The sequence below is a fragment of the Dermacentor silvarum genome, chromosome 5 (genome assembly GCF_013339745.2).
Source record: "Dermacentor silvarum isolate Dsil-2018 chromosome 5, BIME_Dsil_1.4, whole genome shotgun sequence".
Taxonomy (NCBI): Eukaryota; Metazoa; Arthropoda; class Arachnida; order Ixodida; family Ixodidae; genus Dermacentor; species Dermacentor silvarum.
In genome coordinates, this window is record NC_051158.1 from 130,087,425 (window position 1) to 130,109,736 (window position 22,312).

Genomic DNA, 22,312 nt, shown 5'->3' on the forward strand with positions numbered 1-22,312 from the left:
TAGGGTCGTTTCTATCATTTTAATCCGGGATCGCCTTTCGAATTACTTATCATTTGACATCCATGACACTAGGCTCTATAAGAGTTAGAGAACACTGAACCATTGTCCCTTAATAGCTTTTCTGGTCACGAAACTCCGCCGTCACTCTATGGGAGAGTTTCAAATGTCGCATGAAGCCGCCGTAGCTGAGAGGCCACGTTTCTCCGTGTTAAACCCGGAGAGACTGCAGATGCGGCCGGCAGGCCGAAAGTTTGAACGCGTACTTTGTACTTGTGATTAATTTTTAGGCAAGATCCGAATTCTGGCATTCTACAATTGAAGTGACGCGTTCGCCTGACATGTCGTTCAGGTGTTGTGGGCGGGGGGGCCGTTCCGGCTACAAATATCCCACTTGCAAGAACCAGCGCCTTCCAGTGCCTTCCAGTGTGAAACCAGCGCGTTTTTTTGACACTGGATGGCACTGGGGACGCTGGCGCACACTGGGAGTAACTGCGACACTGGTGATATCGCTGGATAAGAGCTGGGTAACACTGTACGAGACGCTGGCTTCACTGTTATGACGCTGGGGCGCAATGGTGTGCGCTGTACCCGCACTAGTTGTCGCTGGAGTTCGCTGGCTCGTACTGGAGACTGCGCTGGTTTCGTTTGCGCCGCACTGCCGGAGTTTATGTGCTGTTGAATATTAAATGCTTGATAGAATTTCATGGGCATATACTGTCCAAAAAACAAACTCCTGTCGTAAATAGCGTTATATTTTGGGATCATAAATGTCTTTTTCGTGTCGGCGGTGTTGCAGCTTGGAATAAAGGTGCGTGAGCTAGCCCATGCATATGGGACACTTCAGATCACTTTCGCTTTGGACATTTCCCCTGTTGACTGTGCGGATAGCTGTATTCGTGAAGGAAATTACGCAAACGCAGATAACGCTTCGTTTTCTAGTAGTTTGTACGCAGTCGATGACTGCGAGTTGTCTCAGTGTTGTACAGTCGACACGAAACACAGCAGCCGTTCAGACGCTTTCGAACAGACCCCGGGAAGCCTGCCGCTGATTGGTATTATCGCACCGACAACAAAACTGCGGTGATTCGTGCGCTTCCACGTTCCCTGGTCTACTAAAAATAATAGTTAAAAGGTTCTGAAGCTCAAATACAAACATTTTCGCATTAGCCAGGTACCCACACCGAGATCGCTCGCTTCCACCGAAGATTAGGCCTACCGTACCCGCCGAGTCCGTTTACACTCTATCGGTCCGTCTGGGCTGAGGAATCAAGAAGTCTAACAAGGATAAATCACTCTAGTTCAGTTTTCCTGTCGGTGTTTTTAAACAGACCATTCTTTCGAGTCTACAGTGTCAGCACAACAAGCGATGAGCGCCGCTATTACGCGTTATAAACATACCTACATGTGCTGTCGCCGAAGGCTGCCATCCGCATTAACCGACCGCTTCTCTGAAAGAAATATGTGACTAAACATACGTGTCGATTGAAAAGCATTGTCGAGCTATGCAAATAGTGCATTACCTTTAAACGAAGAATAAGAAACGGCAGTCAAAATCGCCAGTAACAGCCCGTACAACATCCGGAATCGGCGGTTCATTTAAGGCTTTTTTCGTAGTTAATATACAAATCGCAAAAGCTAATCAGTGTTGCAGCACTTCCAGGCATACTATGCAATACGGACAACAACTTTTTCGTCCTGATAGAGGCGTAAGTTTTAGTTAAAGGCGATATCGCATCTACCATGTCTGTGCGAGACGTCTGTGCAACGCGGCAACTGTGTCAGCGCGTTGATATGGCAAAATATGATTCGTTAATCACGAATCAGCGTGGCGTAGTGGTAAGATACTGGGATTGGGATCTGTAGGTCGGAGGTTTGAATCCTACTGGCATTTTTGTTTTTTCTTTTTTTATTTCTTTACAACGCTCTCTTTCTTCCTGCACTTGAAAAAAATACATAAGGTAGCCAGGCACCACGCATTTATCGCTCTAGAGGTGCATTTCGCACCAGTACGCCGCGCCCAGCGCCTCCCAGTATGTCGCGCCATGCCAGCGTCCCAGCATCCAGCGCGCAACACTGGGCCCATATTCAGGCATGGCACTGGGCACTGGATAATGGGTTTTGCAATAGGGATACACTACCGAAATGATATCGCTATTTTGCATGTCGAGTGTTCGTGAGCTCTTCTAGAATGGGAAGCGAGCGATACCACGGCGAGAAATGGACGATTTCAGCTTCGAGTCCAAGCATGTATGTACGTGTGTGCGCGAAGCACTTCGATCCATCGTCCATCCCCATACGGCCGATTTCACGATAAACGGTGACGGCCGTATCGTTGCCGAAGGACAAGCTGCGCCTCAGACCTGCAGTCATTGCTCGTGTTTTCGACAGCCTGTGTGTGTGTGTGTGTGTGTGTGTGTGTGTGTGTGTGTGCGTGTGCATGTGTGTGCGCGCGCGCGCGTGTGTGTGTGTGTGTGTGTGTGTGTGTGTGTGTGTGATTCTGATTCTGGTTTAAGCAATAAAATATTTATGACCTCTGACCATGATTGCGCTGTCTGTGTGTTGGTATTTGTAGACGGCAAATTATTCGCATAACCACTTAGTTTGAGTTGCATGCTGATAGCAACAGCTATTGACCATTCTAACGTTTGCTTAAGGTTGCTACCTCAGCGCTGTGCGACTTACAAAAGGGCCATGCCATAGAAGTAATTTTGTTTGCTCAAGGAACGTAGGCTTCCAGCCGTGATAAATGGCACATTAGGAACTTAGTGCAACAGGCGAAAACAAGATGTCAGTTTTCTGTGTCAATACAAATTTCACATCATTTTTGAGCTCTACACTACAGCAATGCTGAGCGAAAGCGAAAATTCAATGTTATTTCTCATAACAATTTTCGCGAGTTAAAACGGCTACATTTGCTTCAAAGAAAGCTCGCGATTAAAATAATACTATGCGTCGCAGTTCGCCAAGGAGGTATGATACTGAGTGCAACGAAACGTCAATCCACGTCACTCTGCTTGTGCGAGTTAGAGATTAATAAGCGCAGTGCTGAGTCAGTCGCGCATAATAACCCGTTTTTGTTTGCATAGGGTATATTGACAACAAAAATCGCGTTTGGTGGTGGTGGTGGTGGTGTTGAAGCAGGCGGGGTTAGCCTGGCATACATAGCCGGCAATTGTTCCGCCTGATCCTCCTTCGAGTTGAGATCAGGGGTGTGTCACCAGGTGTCGTTGAGCCCCGTGTCTCGCATTCACAAAAGAGACAAACATTCACAAAAGAGACAAACATTCACAAAAGAGACAAAGGCGCCCCAAAAAGATTCTGGAACCATATAAAAGCACTCGGAGCTCCAACTAGAAACTCGCAAACGGCTATAAGGGATGAAGACGGTAACATCTATGAAGGCGATGATGCGCTGCGGTACATCACAGACGTTATGAGGCATAACTTCGGTACGAGAAAAAGGGTAGTTCAGACAACAGATCCAGCAACAACAGAGAGGCCTGAGAGATCAAAATTCAGCATAGAAAGCTTTTATTGGAAAAAGGCAGCAGAAAATGTCCCTAACAACACGGCAGCAGGACCCGATGAAATCCCAATACAGCTAATCAAAAACCTCGGTCCAAAAAGCAAGGCACTGCTGACTAATGCCATAGAGCAAGTGATTAGAACAAAGAATATTCCCGTTGGATGGCGTGAAAGCAAGATGAATCTTATCTACAAAGGCAAAGGAGATAAGGATAAGACGAGCTCGTACAGGCCAGTAACAGTAACGTCGGTGATATATAGAATGGCAATGCAAGCCATAAAATTAGAACTGTCGAAGTGGGTGGAGGAAAACGGTGTATTGGGGGAACTACAGAATGGGTTCAGGCCAGGCAGACGCTTAGAAGACAATATGTTTGTACTAACTCAGTGCATAGAGATTTCAGTAGCTCAGAAAAGACCTTTATGGATAGCATTTCTAGATATTAAAGGAGCTTATGACAACGTAGACAGGGAATTGTTGTGGGATATTCTTCAATACGAAGGCATAGATGACGATTTCGTGGAGCTGCTGAGGGAGATATATCGAGACAACCAAGTACAAGTGGCATGGGAAGGCCGAAAAGGAAATGAAATGGTGGGAATTCACCAAGGATTGAAGCAAGGATGCCCTCTGTCACCATTGTTGTTCACGCTTTACGTCAAGGGCATAGAAAGACGACTGGAAAACAGCGAATTAGGTTTTGATTTATCCTACATGCGTAATGGACAAATGGTGCAACAGAAGATCCCTGGACTGATGTACGCAGACGACATTGTGCTACTAGCGGACAATAAAAAAGATTTACAGATACTTGCGAATATCTGTGGGAACGCAGCGACAAATCTAGGCCTTAAGTTTAGCACAGAGAAATCAGGGATTATGATCTTTAATGAGCACACGAGTAACTTCGTGGTGTCAATTCAACAGCAAGTAATACCCATTGTGAAGCAATATAAGTACCTCGGCGTACACATAAACGAAGGAAAGAATTACTCAAGCAACCACCAAGATAATCTGAAAATAAAGGGGAAGCGGAATGCAGCATTAATGAAACACAGAGCACTGTGGGGCCACAATAAGTATGAGGTGGTGCGTGGAATCTGGAAAGGAGTAATGGTGCCAGCGCTAACATTCGCAAATGCCATTATATGCTTAAAATCGGATATATTGGTGGGTTTGGAAGTTAACCAAAGATCAGTAGGCCGGTTGGCTTTGGGAGCACACGGTAATACGACAAATGAGGCAGTGCATGGAGACATGGGTTGGGCCTCTTTTGAAGTCAGAGAAGCACAAAGCAAAATTAGTTTTGAAGAAAGGCTCAGGAACATGGATGAAAATAAATGGGCGGCTAAAGTGCACAAGTATCTCTACATGAAAAGCGTGGACACAGATTGGAGGAAGAGGTCAAGGAAGTTGGCAACCAAGTACAGGATAATCGAAACTGTAAATAGACAACCAGGGGTCATCAGAAAGAAAGTGAGAGAAATAGAGACCGTGAATTGGATGCAAAGAATGGAAACGAAAAGGACAATGGAGATTTACAAGAATGAGAAGAAAGAAATTAGAAGGGAAAATCTGTACGATAACACAAAGGGCAGTGCCTTGCTATTTGAGGCTCGAGCCGGTTGCCTAAGGACGAAAACATATCGTAACAAATATTCGGAATTAGATGAGACATGTGTATGCTGCAGTAAAGATCCAGAGACCACTCAGCACATCCTAATGGAATGCGACGGGATCCACCCAGCGAGAACCGTTGGTAACGTGCAACTCCCAGAAGCGCTTGGGTTTAAAGTGGAAGGAAACATAAACAGATCAGCCGTAGAGATCAGCAAGAGACGATTAGAGTACTGGTGGAAAAAAAGTAGGGAAAAGATGGATGCGACCTGATCTCTTAAAATCATAGGCAGCGGTACAAGGTAAATTTTTGAAAAAGAAAAATAATGATAGGTATACAAAAATGCAAGATAAAGAACATGTATAGTATACCTGAATAAATCAAGCAGGCTAGGTGACTATTTGTCGCCGCCCCGTTTCAAAGGGGATGCCAATAAATCATCATCATCATCATCATCATCGCAGGAAGGCTATCAGCAGTCGTTGCGCTCTCTTCCTGATTGTCGCAGGCCCTCCGGGGAAAACGACGTCTTCAAAGGTACTGTGCGTAAGACCGCTCTTTTGTAGGCTGTCGACCATCGCTTTTCTTTCTGTGTCAAACTGCGGGCATATCCAAATGAAATGTTCGATGTCACCAATGTCACCACAGAAAGCACAGAATGGGGATGCGCGAAACCCAGTTTTGAATAATCAAGCTGGGGTGTACGCCGAGTCGGTTCTGATGCGGTATAAAAGCGTCGCTTCTTCGCGGGTAAATCCATGAGTCACACAGGCTTCGTGGGGATTCTTGTGGATGTCCCTAAAGTGAAGGCGGACTGCACCCTTAGGGTTCTGAAAAGCTTTTGGAGCTTTCACTTTTGGGACACATGTCAGCGCTAGGCGGGCAAGGGCGTCAGCTTTCTCGTTTCCATCAATTCCTACGTGTGATGGTATCCACTGGAATCTTATGTTAAATCCTTTTCTTGTCAGATCGTTAATCAGTGCCAGAGATTGCCTTGTAAATTTCTCTAGAGGTAGGCCACGATGTAATCTCTGTAACGCTGACTTGGAATCCGTCTGCACCACGACATCTCGTGCAGAGAAGGCCCGTAGTTTCCGCAAAGCCGCGGTGATTGCGGCGCTTTCTACTGTAGTAGAGGAGACAACGCGATCCAGTCGGCCAGACCATGACACATCAAGGGATGGTATGCAGAAAGCCGCTGCGCAGCTATCTGTTTGTGCGCGCACCGAACCATCTGTGTACACTTGTAGGTGGCTTTGAAACACTGTGCTCAAGTGTTCCAGCACAATAAACTTTGCTTCTGCAGTTGAAATGGTGCGTTTCGCCGGTAGGTGGGGTACACTGAGGCTGCAGGTAACGTCTGAAAAGGACCATGGCGTGTCAGGGCGACTTCGTTTAGGCCATTGCAATCCTAAAAATCGGAAAGTATTCAGCGCCGCATGAAAATGTGAGCGAGTTCTTGCTCTTAGCCGCCGGAGAAGCGCCGTGCCTGCGCAGGACTCACCCAGCCTTAATAGCTGCATCAGCAACGCCTGAGATGCCAAGAGGCGGAGTGGAAGAGACTGTGCCTCATTAGTGACTTTCTTGTTTGAAGCCGTCTGTGGAACTCCCATCGACAAGCGAAGTCCCTTTCTGTGCACAGCCTCCAAGCGCTCGAATTGACTCGATGACGGTGATATCAGAGGGAGCTGATAGAGAATGCGGCTTGTTATCAGTGCAGCGTTCAGTTTAAGCATGGACATAGGGTTGTTTCCCCAACGTACACCTGCCAATCGACGAAGTGCGTTGACTCTTTGCACTGATGCAGCCACAACACTTTCGACCGCACGACGCCATAGTAGCTTGCTGTCGATGGTGACGCCCAGGAATCGAACATGATTTGCACGACGAATTGAATGCCCTTTGATGTTCAGCGTCAGGCGTGTTGACTTGCGTCTCACTCCCGGGAAAAGCATGAAGGCAGATTTTTCCGCTGATAAAAATAGGCCAAGCGTCGATAAGTGGCGTTCGATGGTGGTGATTGCGCCCTGGGCTATCCGGGCCAACCGTTTGTGTTGGTACCCCGAGATCCAAATGCAGATGTCATCTGCGTAGATAGACATTTTAACTGCCGTCCGACCTACTTTCAGTGCATCTGGAAGGCTGGCCATGGCAACGTTAAAAAGCAAGGGAGATAGAACGCTTCCTTGTGGGACACCGAGGGAAATTCGTCGTTTATCACTCATTATACTTCGGAGCTTAACTTGGACACATCGATCTCTGAGAAATTCATGGACGAATCGAAGAGCATTTCCCGAGACGCTCAAGTTTTGGAGTCCGTTGATGATGCCTGTATGAAGCACACAGTCGTATGCCTTGGCAACGTCCATAAAGATGGCGAGTGTGGAAAGGCCGTCTGCGCGATGGTGCTCGATATGGCTTAGTAAATCCAAGACACTGTCCTGGGCACTCAACCGTGGACGAAAGCCGGTCATGCACGATGGCAGTCTAGTTCCTTGCTCAAGATACCACGTTAGCCAAATCGCGTTTGAAAACTTTGTCGCACATTCGGAATAATACGCACGAAAACAAGCAAAGTTTCCGATACATGAAAATGACAATACTTCCCACCAAACAACCGTTTCATTGCTTTACGGCTATGATCTGCCGATGTACCTGTTCCAAACTAATTCTGACGTCATAGAACATATTATGTTACGTGCGATTAGAATCTGTCACCATCGCCTGAACGGCTCGAGTGCAATCGGAATTCAGTAACAGCACACGACCTTGAGCTAAGGTAGTCGTTTACTGGCAACGCCACGCCTCATGGTAGTCATGCCGCGACATTGATGTCACATGACCTATCATTTACATCCGAGCCCATTTAAGTGGTTTTTGAGTGTTAATCATTTTTCGCTGAGACGTAATTTCTGCTGAATAATGCTCAGAAAGACTTATACCATCATTTTTAGTGTTTCCATCACTTAGTACTAATGTCCGAACCCTTTTCAGTTACATACCAAGTGAACGAAACGACCATGAGAGTAGCAAGACGAAGGCCCCTGTTTCGTGACCTACGTGACATACATGTCATGATATTGCTCTCATGACACATCATTTATGCTTGTCATACACTCTTGTCATACTCTGCAATGTTTGGTACAGAAGTTATCCAAACGACCATGAGAACACCAAGACGAAGGCGGCTGTTTCCTGACCTACATGACATACATGTCATGATATTCAAGTCATAACCTTGATTTATGTTCGTCATACACTCTTCTCATACTATGCCAATTTTTGTACCTACCAAGCTAAACGAAACCACAAGGAGAACACCAAGACGTAGGTGGCTAAATATATAGATAGATAGCTAGATAGATACTGTAATAGTCGCACATTTTCGCCAAGAAATGCTTCTCATTTAAGAAATGTTTATTCAATAGCATTTGGACGGATATCTATGACTACGTGCACGGTAGATGGCTATCGTTGCCATAAAAAACGAAGTGATTCGTGATCACCTGTGACAAATTCCTAGCATATCCTGGTTCTTAAACTTGAATTGTCATTTGACTCCCTTTTAATTGGATACCCATAACTGTGTGCCGTATGAAAGTAGGAAAACATCGGACTGAACTTCCCTTTCTATGATTACCAAAGTCGAATCGTGACTCAGCACATCTGTTGCTTGCTGAGTCACACTCATTTCTACCCTCAAATCACATATATTTTTTGCAAGTCACTACCTCACTCCACCACCCCTTATTTCACGCTTAATTCACACTTGATTTACCCTATCACTACTTGATTTATCTTCATTCTCCCTTTATTCACTCGCATTTACTCTTCATTATCTTAGCTCGCTCTATTTCGTCATTACCTTTCGTTTTAATCCAATCACCCCATTGAAACTCTTTATTGACCATCAATTCACTCTTAATTCACTCTCACTTACTTTTCTTTATCTTATCTCTCTCAGTCTCATCAATACGTTGTAGTTTGACTCCTATCACACAACTAAACCCCTTCAATTCACCAACAATTCCCTCTTAATCACCATCAATTCACTCTTCATTCACCTCATTCACCTATCTCTGAATAGCAATTTTTCATCATTATCATTACCATCATTACTCATTACCATTAATAATTTTTGGTTCTTGGTCATTTTCGGGTTTTTGGACCCATCTTACCGCTCTGTCAAGCTGATTATCATAATTTGCACTTCATTCACTCTTGATTCAGCGTCTCACTGCTTGGTTCACCTCCAGTCATTCTAGCCCCACCTCGGTTTTACTTCCATCACATTTGGTTTGCTCTACTACTTCAAGTTTCCAATTTTCATCACGCATGATTCACCCTATCACCACTGGATTCACCTTCATTCAATCTTTATTCACTCTCATTTACTCTTCATTATCTTAGCTCACTTTACCTCATCATTACCTTTCATTTGACTGCTATCACGCAAATAAACCCCTTTAATTGACCATCGATTCACTCTTAATTCACCTTCATTCACCTGTCCCTGAATACCGATTTTTTATCATTACCATCATTACCATTACCGTATTTATTTTTTGGTGCTTGGGCATTTTTCGGGTTTTTCTTCCCATTATACCACTTTGTCAAGCTGGTTATCTGAATTATTTTAATGACTATTATGGTAATTTATAAATATTTATATCACTCATATATATATATATATATATATATATATAATGTTATGACGTTTGTAATTATCTTATTGAGTTATCGATTTTTATGTACATATGTTTTACCGATTTTCTGCCTGGTTCTGGCTCCACTTTTTAAAGGTCACTTCAGAACGAGACATATAGCCTGAAAAGAAACCCTCCAAAGGTTGCCGTTAGTCACGTGACAGGAAAGCTATTAATCTCTCATATATACTTTTATTTTGGAGGCACCTTTTCCCAAAATTGCAGTAGCCCTAAAGTTCAAAGGTTCTTGAATTGCGTTATGCTTGGATAAAATTCACTGGCGTTTGGCTTATTTCGGCTGGCGCTTGATTTTATTTCAGTGGTGCTTGGATTGAATTGAATGGCGCTCGGAATAAAATGACTGGCAGGTGGAATAATTTAAATTGCGCTTGGAATAAATTGACTGGCGCTCGGATTAAATTGGGTGGTGCTTGGAATAAATTCAGCGGGAAAACCTGTAGTTGCGCTAACAATAGCTCACTAAAAGCTTTATAATATATAAAGTAAGTGTTTCTCTACGAAATTCACCAGCCCGAACTTACACAGTGATCGAGAATGTGGTCTGCATAAACTTTTCACAGCATCGGCCAATTCTTGCAAGGGGTTGTGCGCTCGCTGCTTCGCATTTATAAAAGCGTACCTTTCAGATCGAAGCTGTTGAGTATGTTAAGGGCCTCTAGAAGCACGGCACCCTGTGTGGGAAGGGTCGTCGTATGCACTGCGACTTCTCTGTACGTGGTGGACGCGGGCTCTGTCTCAAGGGGTTCAGTAGACTCCAGGTGATCGGAGAGGTCTTCGGTGGACAAGACGCCGCCCGCACAACGCACGGCCTCCACAATGCCTTCAGCCACACGTCCCTTGTATATCACCTGCGGCCTCTCCTGGCCGAGCCTCTGCGGAGAACCGGTGAAATATTGATTTCTGAAACACTATTCCATGATGCGAATTCACAGAGCATGGTGTTGCTCTCCCAGTGCTGCTAACGACAAGAATGTGGCTTCTATTGAGTAGTTCCGCTGTCTCCTGACAGATTTTTCAGCAGGTTGGTAAGGTACTGCCTAGAGAGCCACAGGACCCTATACATGACAAGTAAGTGGCATCATACCGTATAGTTGCAAGACAGGTCAAATTACCACTACTGTGCCGGCAGGGATATAAAATGCGCAGTGCGGCAGAAACCGATTGTGACAAAATCGCAGAGAACTTACTTGGAAAGCAAGAAATGTTCTAGAACATTTCTGAAATCTTTTGTGAGTGCTTGGGGTAGGCCTCAGCCGAAGTCAATTAAAGCCAGTGTGCTGTTCTGACAGCGCATAAAACAAAATTCCGCCACGCTCTTTTGATTTGACCTAATTTTACTTTCTTTTTTGAAACCAGCATTTCCTATTTGTGCACTGGATGTAACCTGAAAATTGCATCCCACGATTTTTTGAGCTCAGTAGAAGGCGTTCACTGGCAGTGCCAATTACGCTTTAGCAAATAACTTTGGCAACTTACGTTAGTCAAATTTATACTATTAAGGCTTCTCTATGGGCATTCCCACTTGCCTTGCTTGTACAATCTTTCACTTGTGATGATGCCATTATGTATATGCAATAATGAGTGGTTGCGTGTTGCGGCATTTTCGACTATGATTGGGTGTGGGCGAGTGCGAATGGTAAACTATAGGCAAGCTCTCCTTCATTTTGATTATCGGCAAAAAAGTTTTCGCCGAAAGGATTTGTTACCTCGAGTTTCATGGATACTACGCACTCTGCGTTCTGTCTTCATTGATTGCGCAAAAAATGATAAATCAGTATTTGAGAAATTACAAGCGGGATATTTTATATTTTTCTTCATCCTTGAAAGCTTGTTGGTCAAGAATTTTAGGCGGTGTTAGCATTTTCATCCATACGCAACGTGAGATACAACAATGATTATTAGTCACGTGTGGATTACTTCAGCCTGGTCAATCAAGACTAAATTCTAGGGAGGCTTTATGTGCTTGGCATAGTTCAGCCATTGTGCTCTCTTGAATCATCATCATCATCATCATCATCAGCCTATATATATATATATATATATATTTATGTCCACTGCAGGACGTAGGCCTCTCCCGGCGATATCCAATTACCCCTGTCTTGCGCTAGCGTATTCCAACTTGCGCCTACAAATTTCCTAACTTCATCATCCCATCTGGTTTTCTGCCGACCTCGACTGCGCTTACCTTCTCTTGGCATCCATTCTGTAACCCTAATGGTCCACCGGTTATCCATCCTACGCATTACATGACCTGCCCAGCTCCATTTCTTCCGCTTAATGTCAACTAGAATATCGGCTATCCCGGTTTGTTCTCTGATCCACACCGCTCTCTTCCTGTCTCTTAACGTTAGTCCTAAGATTTTTCGTTCCATCGCTTTTTGTGCGGTCCTTAACTTGTTGTCGAGCTTCTTTGTTAAACTCCAAGTTTCTGCCCCATATGTTAGCACCGATAGAATGCAATGATTGTACACCTTTCTCTTCAACGACAGTGGTAAGCTCCCAGTCAGGATTTGGTAATGCCTGCCGTATGCACTCCAACCCAATTTTATTCTTCTGTAAATTTCTTTCTCGTGATCAGGGTCCCCTGTGAGTAATTGACCTAGATAAACGTACTCCTTTACAGACTCTAGAGGCTGACTGGGGATCCTGAATTCTTGTTCCCTTGCCAGGCTATTGAACATTATTTTTGTCTTCTGCATATTCATCTTCAACCCAATTCTTACACTTTCTCGATTAAGGTCCTCAATCATTTGTTGCAATTCGTCTCCATTGTTGCTGAATAGGACAATGTCATCTACAAACCGAAGGTTGCTGAGATATTCGCCGTTAATACACACTCCTAAGCCTTCCCAGTCTAAGAGCTTGAATACTTCTTCAAAGCATGCATGCAGTGAATAGCGTTGGAGAGATTGTGTCTCCTTGCCTGACCCCCTTTCTTGATAGGCAACTTTCTACTTTTCTTGTGGAGAAGCAAGGTAGCTGTGGAATCGTTGTAGATATTTGCTGAGATATTCACGTATGCCTCCTGTACTCCTTGATTACGCAGTGCCTCTATGACTGCTGGTATCTCTACTGAATCAAATGCCTTTTCATAATCTATCAAAGCCATGTAGAGAGGTTGATTGTACTCCGCAGATTTCTCGATTATCTGATTTATGACATGGATATGATCCATCGTAGAATATCCCTTCCTGAAGCCAGCCTGTTCTCTTGGTTGGCTGAAGTAAAGTGTTGCCCTGATTCTATTGGAAATTATCTTGGTGAATATTTTATACAATACTGAAAGCAAGCTAATGGGTCTATAATTCTTCAGTTCTTTAACGTCTCCCTTCTTATGGGTTAGTATAATGTTGGCGTTCTTCCAGCTCTCTGGTACACATGAAGTTGTCAGACATTGCGTATAAAGGGCCGCAAGCTTTTCAAGAATGATATCTCCTCCATCTTTGATTAAATCTACCGTTATTCCATCTTCTCCAGCAGCTTTTCTCTGGTCATGTCTTTCAAGGCCCTTCTAACTTCAGCGCTAGTTATAGAGGGAGCCTCTGTATCCGGTTCATCACTATTTTGAATGAAAGTAGCTTGGCTGTTTTGGGCACTGTACAGGTCAGTATAGAATTCTTCCGCTGCTTTTACTATGTCATCGAAATTGCTGATGATATTACCATGCTTATCTTTCAGTGCATACATCTTGCCTTGTCCTATGCCCAAGCTTTCTTCTTACTGATTCAATGCTGCGTCCATATTTTACGGCTTCCTCAATCTTTCCCACGTTATAATTTCGAATATCCCTTACATTTTTCTTGTTGATTAGTTTTGACAGTTCAGCGAATTCTATCTGATATCTTGAGTTGGACATTTTCATCTTCTGTCGTTTCTATATTAGGCCCTTTGTTTCCTGGGAGAGCTTACCTACTGGTTGCCTTGGTGCCCTACCTCCCACTTCAACTGCTGCTTCTGAGATCAACCTAGTTACGGTTTCATTCATTACCTCTGTGTTGTCTTTATCTTCCTTTTCTAAAGCTGCATATTTGTTTGCGAACACCAGCCGGAATTGGTCTGCTTTTACCCTTACTGCCTCTAGGTTGGCCTGTTTCCTCTTGACTAATTTCACTCTCTCTTTTCAAATTGAGAGAAATCCTAGACCTCACTAACCTATGGTCACTGCACTTAACCTTACCTAACACTTCTACATCCTGCACTATGCTTGGATCGGCAGAAAGTATGAAATCTATTTCATTCCTTGTTTCTGCATTAGGGCTTTTCCAGGTCCACTTCCTGTTGCTGCGCTTCCTGAAGAAGGTATTCATTATTCGGAGCCTATTCCTTTCCGCGAATTCTACTAACATCTCTCCTCTTGCATTCCTAGAATCGATGCCGTAGTTGCCAATTGCTTGCTCACCAACCTGCTTTTTCCCACTTTTGCATTGAAGTCGCCCATGACTACAGTATGCTGAGTTTGCACCTTTCTCATTGCTAATTCAACATCTTCATAAAACTGTTCTATTTCTTCATCATCGTGACTAGAGGTTGGGGCGTAGGCTTGTACTACCTTCATTTTGTACCTTCTATTCAGCTTTATTACGACGACTGCTACCCTCTCATTAACGCTGTAGAATTCATCAATGTTTCCCGCTATGTTGTTATGGACTAGAAATCCTACCCCGGATTCTCTCTTATCTGGAGGACCTCTGTAGCAGAGGACGTGGCCGTTAGTCAGCACTGTGTAAGCCTCACCAGTTCTTCTAACCTCACTAAGGCCAATAATATCCCAAGAAATGCCTGATAATACTCCAAATAGTCCTGCTAAGCTAGCCTCACTCGAGAGGGTACGCGTGTTGAACGTTGCCAGGTTCAGTTCCCATTGGCGGCCTGTCTTGACTTGGTGGCGTAGAGCAGAGGTAGAATACCCGGCTTCAAATCTGGAGGTCGTAAGTTCGAATCCTACTCCAGTCCACCACATTTTCAGGCATGGAGTGGTGCCTGACACCGACAAGAAAAAAAATAATATATCGCCGAGAGCTAGTGGGGCTATACTAGTTCAGGTGCAACCAAACTAGGAAAGCCCACTAAGCTTTATCAAAGTCACTCCCTCACTAGAACAGGAATTGGCCTCCCTGGTGCAGTATTCCGCCACTACCTCCCTCATGACTCCGACAATTAACCCATGGCCTTCAGTTCCCAGTGGCTGCGGAGCACCTGACCAAGGCGGCGGTCAGACCTGCTACGCGGCAGAGGGTGCTAAGAATCTCTTGAATACAGGCTGTCAATAAGCGCTTCAGCTGTAACGGAATAAAAGCCGTCAGATCCTACGCCCTGTGGAAATCAATGTTATGCGAAGCAGGGTGCGGGGAGCCTACCAAGTTAACGAAACGACAATGAGAGCACCATGACGTAGGCGGCTGTTTTATGACCAACATGACACGCATGTGATGACATTCATGTCATGGGTCCTCAGGAGAGCGTTGGCTTCGCCTATCGCCGAAGAAACCTTAAGCTGAAAGCCTTAGTCATGCTGATCACTATGACTTCGACCATTAACCTCTAGCCTTTTCCTTTACTTAGTACCACATCCGAACCCATTCCAGTGATTTTTGAGTTTTAATCTTTTTTCGCTGAGTCATTGTCATTTTTGCCGAGTCATGATTAGGACTATGGCTTCTATCACCATCATTTAGCCTTTCTTCCACTTAGTGCCCACGTCTGCACCCATTTCAGTGGTTTTTGAGTGTTATAATTTTTCGATAAGTAATTGTCATTTTGCTCAGTCATGCTCATGGCTATGACTTCTACAATCAGCCTTTATTGTTTCCTTCATTTAGTGTCCACGTCCGAACCATTACAGTGGTTTTTGAGTGTTGATATCTTTTCTCTCAGTCATTGGGATTTTTTCTTGGTCATGCTTATGACTATGACTTCTACCATCATCCTTTAGCGCTTCCTTCACTCGGTACCCACGTCAGAACATATTTCAGTGGTTCTTGAGTGCTAACGCATTTTCGCGGGGTCATTGCCATATTAGGCGGCTGTTTCATGACCTACATGACACGCATATCATGACATTCATTTCATGACCAATCAAATATGTTCGTCATACGCTCTTGTCCTACTATGCCAATTTTGGTACTTACCAAGGTAACGACATGGCCATGAGAGCACCAAGACGTAAGCGGCTGTTATATGGCCTACATGACACGCTTGTCATGACATTCATGCCATGACCTATCATTTATGTTTGTCATAACCTCTTGTCATTCTATGCCAATTTTCCTACATACCAAGTTAACGAAAGGACAATGAGAGCACCAAGACGTAGGCATGTAGCGAAATACATAGATTAGTAGTAGTAGTAAACGTTTATTCTATGAAGGGGATTAAAGGTTGAGTGGGTGGGTCCCTCAGTCCAGGGCTCCACTGGCCTTAGCGGCTCGCTGGGCTTAGTCGAGGAGAGCGAGTTGGCTCTCCCGTTCCGTGCTAGCATAGATTAGATTAGATTAGACAGATAGACACTGTCAAAGCGGCAAATGTTCACCAAGAAATGCTTCGCAATTAAAATTATATAATGTATACGTTAACATTCAGGTCTCTTGAATCACTGCTTATTTCATATGTCACAGGAATCACATTCGCTTGTTTATTGATACTAAAATGAAACCTCATATGAGTTTAGTACATTTTCCGGTAATCTCCTGCTTCGCTACTATGCAGCCTAGTTGTACCCCCAATGGTATATAGACCTCATTCTACCTCTACAGTAGACAGTAAAATCCAATGGTCTCGTCACGAATGCAGACATTGCTGCCTCGTTGAAGAAGTCCTGTTCGCCACGCGCGATACACACGCGGTAAAAGTAGGGCTTTTTGTGTTTCCTGATTTATCATACCTAAAAACACGCTAGGATTTAATTCTTGTAAGCATTACTTTGCTTATTCAGAAAGGGACGGAAGAGAACCCATTGCGTATGTCACAGGTAGGCCCGAAAGGTAATAAACGCGTTACTAGCTAGCCCTGAGTAATTACTTTTACGGCTCAAATACGTTCTTCAAATAAGAACATCAAATATGTTCACATAATTCCCTTTTTATTTTTGTATAAATGCCGACAGCCCAGAAAGTGGAGACATGAAAGAACTGGAATATCAAGCTGCAGCAACTCCGAAAACGAGGTCACCAATATTGCAGTAATGGTTTAGAAGCCCAAAGAAAACAATTGATAAACCTAATCTTGGTAACGCAAAAAAAGTTCAAAACAGACTCAAAAATATCCCTAGCAATGTGGGCGTACTAACTGGCACAACGGTGTATTATTTGAGAACTTATAACACTGAAGGCTGATAAATGATCGGTGCAAGTAGCACACATAGATAGAAAGGTAAAATAATACACAAAACACCCAATAACCGAAATAAAGACAGACATCATGACCTGTATATACTGTGCCGCTGGCCGAGGAGCTAAAAAAGCAAGAAAGTTAAATGAATTGATTCCGGATACTTGCCTTCAAAAGCGCGGCCAATGGCCTGTTCGCCAATATCTGACCAAGTGGGGGCACAGTGTTGCCCTCGTTCAGGAAATACCGGCCACCGGGTAAACGTGTGAGACGGTTGTGCATGGCCCGCCAGGTGCCATGCTTCACATGATCCATGGGGAATCCGTTCTCGGCATAGTTGATCGCCGGCGCTAAAAGCTCCGAAATGTTAAGCTGCGTGATAGATGCGCGAAGATTACATAAGACTATGAGTGCTGTCAAGTACAGTGCGACACTTTCCACAAGTCAGCATGTATACATGCACGTTTACAAGTAGGTAGCGTTACCACGCGTATTCGTTCGAGCAGAGCTTGCCACTCTTGGACTAAATAGCATGCATCACCGTCAGATAGCCATAGCCGCAAACAGTCCAGTATCTCGACTGCAATCAATGCCTCACTAACACGGACTACAGTTCCTTCGCCTTCATACACACCGTTTATTGTTGCTGTAAGAGAATGCTGTTCGTTTGACAAGCTACATCGGTAAATATTTAAGCCTCAAACCTCACAAGCAATATGGAGACATAGCATGCGACATTTTCTATATATACCTGATTGATACTGTTGTTCAATATTGCTGGGATCACTTTTGAGACACATAGATTCCGGGTGCCTTCTGCCTTTTTTGTGTCCTGTGCTACCAATTTACACCAAATGACCGGCTATATTTAGGCTCGATGAATATGTTTCATGATTGAGTGTGCAAAAAGAATGTTCACTGCCCTTTTATATTAAATTGTGTGCAAACAGAATAAATGGCTCACGTTTTAGATGCATTCAAGAATGAATTATAAGCTTCACGTTCGCGTACAGGTGGCAACACATATCTTTTTAAGGAAGACAGGTATTGAAAAAAGGTAATAGGAGTACTCTATCAAAGTCAGGCAAGTTAGGTCCCTTGAAGGGGCCCTGAACGGTTCCTTGCGCTTGGAGAAATGACATGGTCCACGGGTAGCATACGCTGCTGTGAACATCTCAACCAAGTTTGGCTGTCGTAGACGCTGTGTGGAGCTCCCAAGTGGAGCACGAAATTACCTTTCTCTGAAACGCTCTCTTTCATTGCGTTAGCAATTATATGGACACTCCAAGTGGATTTCTGCCGTTGGAGACGCCGTGAGGTTCCATATGAAGTCCAAGGGCGATAAAATCGTTGCCGCGCGCTGTAAGCTGTATGTGCACGTGCAAGCACGCGAGGGACGCGCGCTTTCTCGGAGAGCAAACGCACGGCGCAGAGAAAACATGACATCTTCCGTTGTGCGAAAGACCGTGGGGGGATGGAAGGGAAGGAGCGGGCGACGTTGCACTGCGGCACCAACTGGGTATCTTGCGGCCGGGCGCAAGTGGAACTGGCGACTCAATCTCGCACGCGATAGGAGGAAAGCGGGGAGGCAGCGCCAGTGGGAGGGGTGCGGCTTCTACACTGCCATCAACTGCGTACTTGGGGCGCTTTAACGTAAAATGATTCCAAACTGTTTTGATTCCGAACTCGTGACGTCAAATTTACGTAACCACCGACGCAAGCATCGGGCGGGCACCCACAGCGTTTTCTCAACAACCCAATCAAACACTCTCCTCGTTTATAGGAGGTAACCTTTGCTCGCTTTCAAAACCAATAACATTGTCTACACTCCGCGGTTTTTCTTGTCTAATTGGCTGACAAGAGGCGTGGAGCACGGTATAGTGGAGACGGTTTCGGCGGGGCCGAGCCAGCTCAGTGAAAATAGATAACCGCAAGGTAAATATACCTGGTAGCGAAGCTTCCATAGAAGCCAATACGTTAAAAACATGGCGGTTCATAGGCAGTTCATGGGGCTTAGCGCCACCTGTGTGAGGAGGGAACACTTTCGGCGGAAGAAAAAAATAACGTGACGTCATATTCGTTAAAAACAGAAGTGCTGTCATTTTGTTCTCAAAGGCGCGAAATTTGTTTCGGTGTACTGCCGTTACACCTGTATATTCAAATGCCCCGCCATTCGACTTTATGGGCGCTCCCATCTTTCAGCACGGAAAGCGATGCCGGAAAGGTCAGACGTACGGGTGTAAAAATCGCATCCCTGCACAAAATATACTTTCTTTGGAAGCCGACGAATGCTTCGGGCGTAGAGTGCTCGTCCTTTCGTCGGACGCCAAGCCCGTCGGCCAGAGCTGTCGCACGACAACAACTAAATTAAACAATTATCTGGCGGTCGTAACTCACTGCTTTTGACTGAACAGGTTATGAAACAACGAAACTACCCGCATCACCAAATTTATACAAACATCGACAAGCAAAACAATACAACATGTGAGGGGGGCCTATTGTTACAGGTAAATTTCACGAGCACGCCTTTCTGCCCACTTCAAGAGCTGCATTGCATTGCAAGTGATAGCGGCGTCAACACCCGCCGCTATCGATGTGCGCTCTTACGGTGGACGCAGAAAGAAGGTATTTATTGATAATGATCAAGTAAAATAGAATTGTCTCTTTTTTTCTCGCAAAGCGTATATAAAATTGATTAGGAATTTTATTTTCGTTGAATGGATCTAACTGTCTCTCTTTAATTATAAAGCCCTTTGTTCTTTCGCAATGTTTGTTCACTTCAAACAAAGTCGCGCTTCAATCGCTGCTCCCATAACCACCCTTGCTGATGTCGGTAACAATTTGTTCTGAACCGCTTTTCGCCCGATGCTTCGTGACCTATGTGGATCGACTTTGGATAACCGCATGAAGAGGGTCGTGCCGGCTTCTCCGATTGGTCCACTTCGCCTTACTTAGCTTGCGGTGGCTGGTCGAAAATCGTGGCGGCATGCAACGGAAGGATAAGAATGCCGCTAAAACGGATCCTCAGCAAGGAAGAGTTGGTAGAGCGATGTCGTATGTGTGATATGTGAAGTGTGCGAGTGCCGTGATCGTAGTGGGCAAGTGCCAGAAGTGAGCAACAAGCAAGGAAGCGACAGACATCGTGGCAGACGTGGAAGAAGAAAGCGAAGAAGATGCCCAGGGGGCGGGAGAAGCGGCCAGTCAAGACGCCTGCCAGCCTGAATCGGACATGGCTCGGTGATCGTTCCAGTTCGAAGGACACTGCCCTGGTGTGTCCTGATCCGGTTCTCATCCGGGTTTGCTGACATGTAGCTGGCGGTTACTTTTCTTACATTTATTGTTTTGTTCTTATCATCTTGACAGACAGTGTTAGTTATTGATAAGGTGATGTCTGCCTCATCTCCAGGCCAGAGGGCTACCCTCTGGTCTGCTTCTATTCCCCCTCAGGATCTACCGGTGGAATTGTTCCTTCGCAGTGGAGCCAGTAGCGTTCCTGTGCCTTTGGTACCTAACAATGGAGGAATTATCCATATGAAGAACCCCAAGGCTATTCAATCAGAACTTCGAGCTATCTCATCTCACTTTCAGCAAATCACCGAGCTCAGACAGTTTGGACGTGGGGGAATCCTTTGCTGTTCACCAGACCAGAGCTGTGCACAGGATCTACTCATATGCACTAACTTTGCAACGCAGCCGGTGAGATATTTCATCCCTCCTCATCAAGCTTGCTGCAAAGGCCCAGTCCGCTGTGTGGACATAAGCTTAACTCCACCAGAAATCCTAGAGATATTTTCTGCAGCAGGTGTAGTTTCCGTGTACCGCTGTACCAGACTTGTAGACAATAAGAGGGTTCCTACAGAATCAATCATAGCGACATTTGGAGAGACGGCTTGTCTATCAGGGATAAAGGCATAGCCATTAATTTACAGGGTTGAACCCTTAGCTCCACGACCACTACAATGTCTCAAGTGCTGGCGGTACGGACACAGCGCTAATGCCTGTCGTTCAAGTGCTCGATGCCGATTATGCGGAGAAGAACACGATGCCAATGATTGCACCTCTCAGGAGCAATCATGATGTTTATGCAATGCGAATCATGCTGCCGACTACTCCAACTGCCCTGTCAGATCCAAAGAAATCCAGATGATTGAAATAATTGAGAGGCGACGGTGCTCTCGTCGAGAAGCTCTTGAAGAAATTCAGAGCAGGACCCATGGTTATGCCGGTGTAACAGCTCGTCAGACATTTGGCATGGATCAGTCACTGCCCCAGGCAATTACAGCATCAATAGAAAAAGCGATGGAAAAGGCATTAGAAAAAATTCTGCTAAATCTCTCTGAATCTCTCTGAATGAACGCAATTGGCTGGTATATCTCAGACACTAACAAACAGTGCACAAAATACGGCCGCCTTACTTGCAACATCACCTAAATATCAGACAGCTCTTCCTTCTAACAGTGTGGATTCAGTACGTCCTTCGACTTCCGCTCAGGTTGATCATGAATGCCATTCCGATTCAGACTATCTAGGCAATCGAGAGGTAGCTATGGACACTCGAGTTCTTAAACGCACAAGATCGCCTAACAACAAAATGCCTCGTTCTCCTAACTCCAAAACCAAAAAGTGTGTGAAAGAATGACTTACGAGGACTGACTTTCTAAAAGACAGCATCCTGGACCAAGCAGTTGCGGCTGCTTGTCTACCGTCAACATAGAGTGCCTAAGGATACTGCAGTGGAACTGCCGATCTATACTTTCTGCAACTACATATTTATTATATTTATTCTCCCAACAATCGCCAGACGTTATACTATTACAACAAACTTGTTTTTCCGCTGCCGAAGACTTTCATTTAAACAATTATAAGTGTTTTCTATTAGAAAGACCTTCCCGAGGTGGCGGATTAGCTTTTTTTATTTCGTCTAAATTCTGTCATAAAGCAAAAATTTCGCATCATACCCTATCAACCGAATATGAAATCTTAATATTAGAAATAACTATTCCGGGTTTCGCCGCGCTCTCTATAAATAAGTCCTACTTTCCCGCTGGAGTGCAAACCGTACGCCCACTTGATGTCGCAGTAGCATACTGCAAAAAGAACATATTGCTTGCAGGT

The 22,312-nt window shown here is 44.7% G+C and overlaps 1 protein-coding gene across 1 annotated transcript in view; it reads right to left on the reverse strand.

Annotated features, from left to right (window-relative positions):
* Positions 1-1,985: 1,985 nt before the first annotated feature.
* LOC119454425 (glutathione hydrolase-like YwrD proenzyme) overlaps positions 1,986-22,312 on the reverse strand; it is an 82,239-nt gene continuing 61,912 nt past the window's right edge. Inside the window, exons 5-7 of the mRNA XM_037716364.2 lie at positions 17,366-17,569; positions 10,491-10,743; positions 1,986-2,104 (exon numbers count right to left, since the gene is read on the reverse strand). Coding sequence (XP_037572292.2) covers positions 1,986-2,104; positions 10,491-10,743; positions 17,366-17,569 — 576 coding nt within the window. The remainder of the gene's footprint in view (positions 2,105-10,490; positions 10,744-17,365; positions 17,570-22,312) is intronic.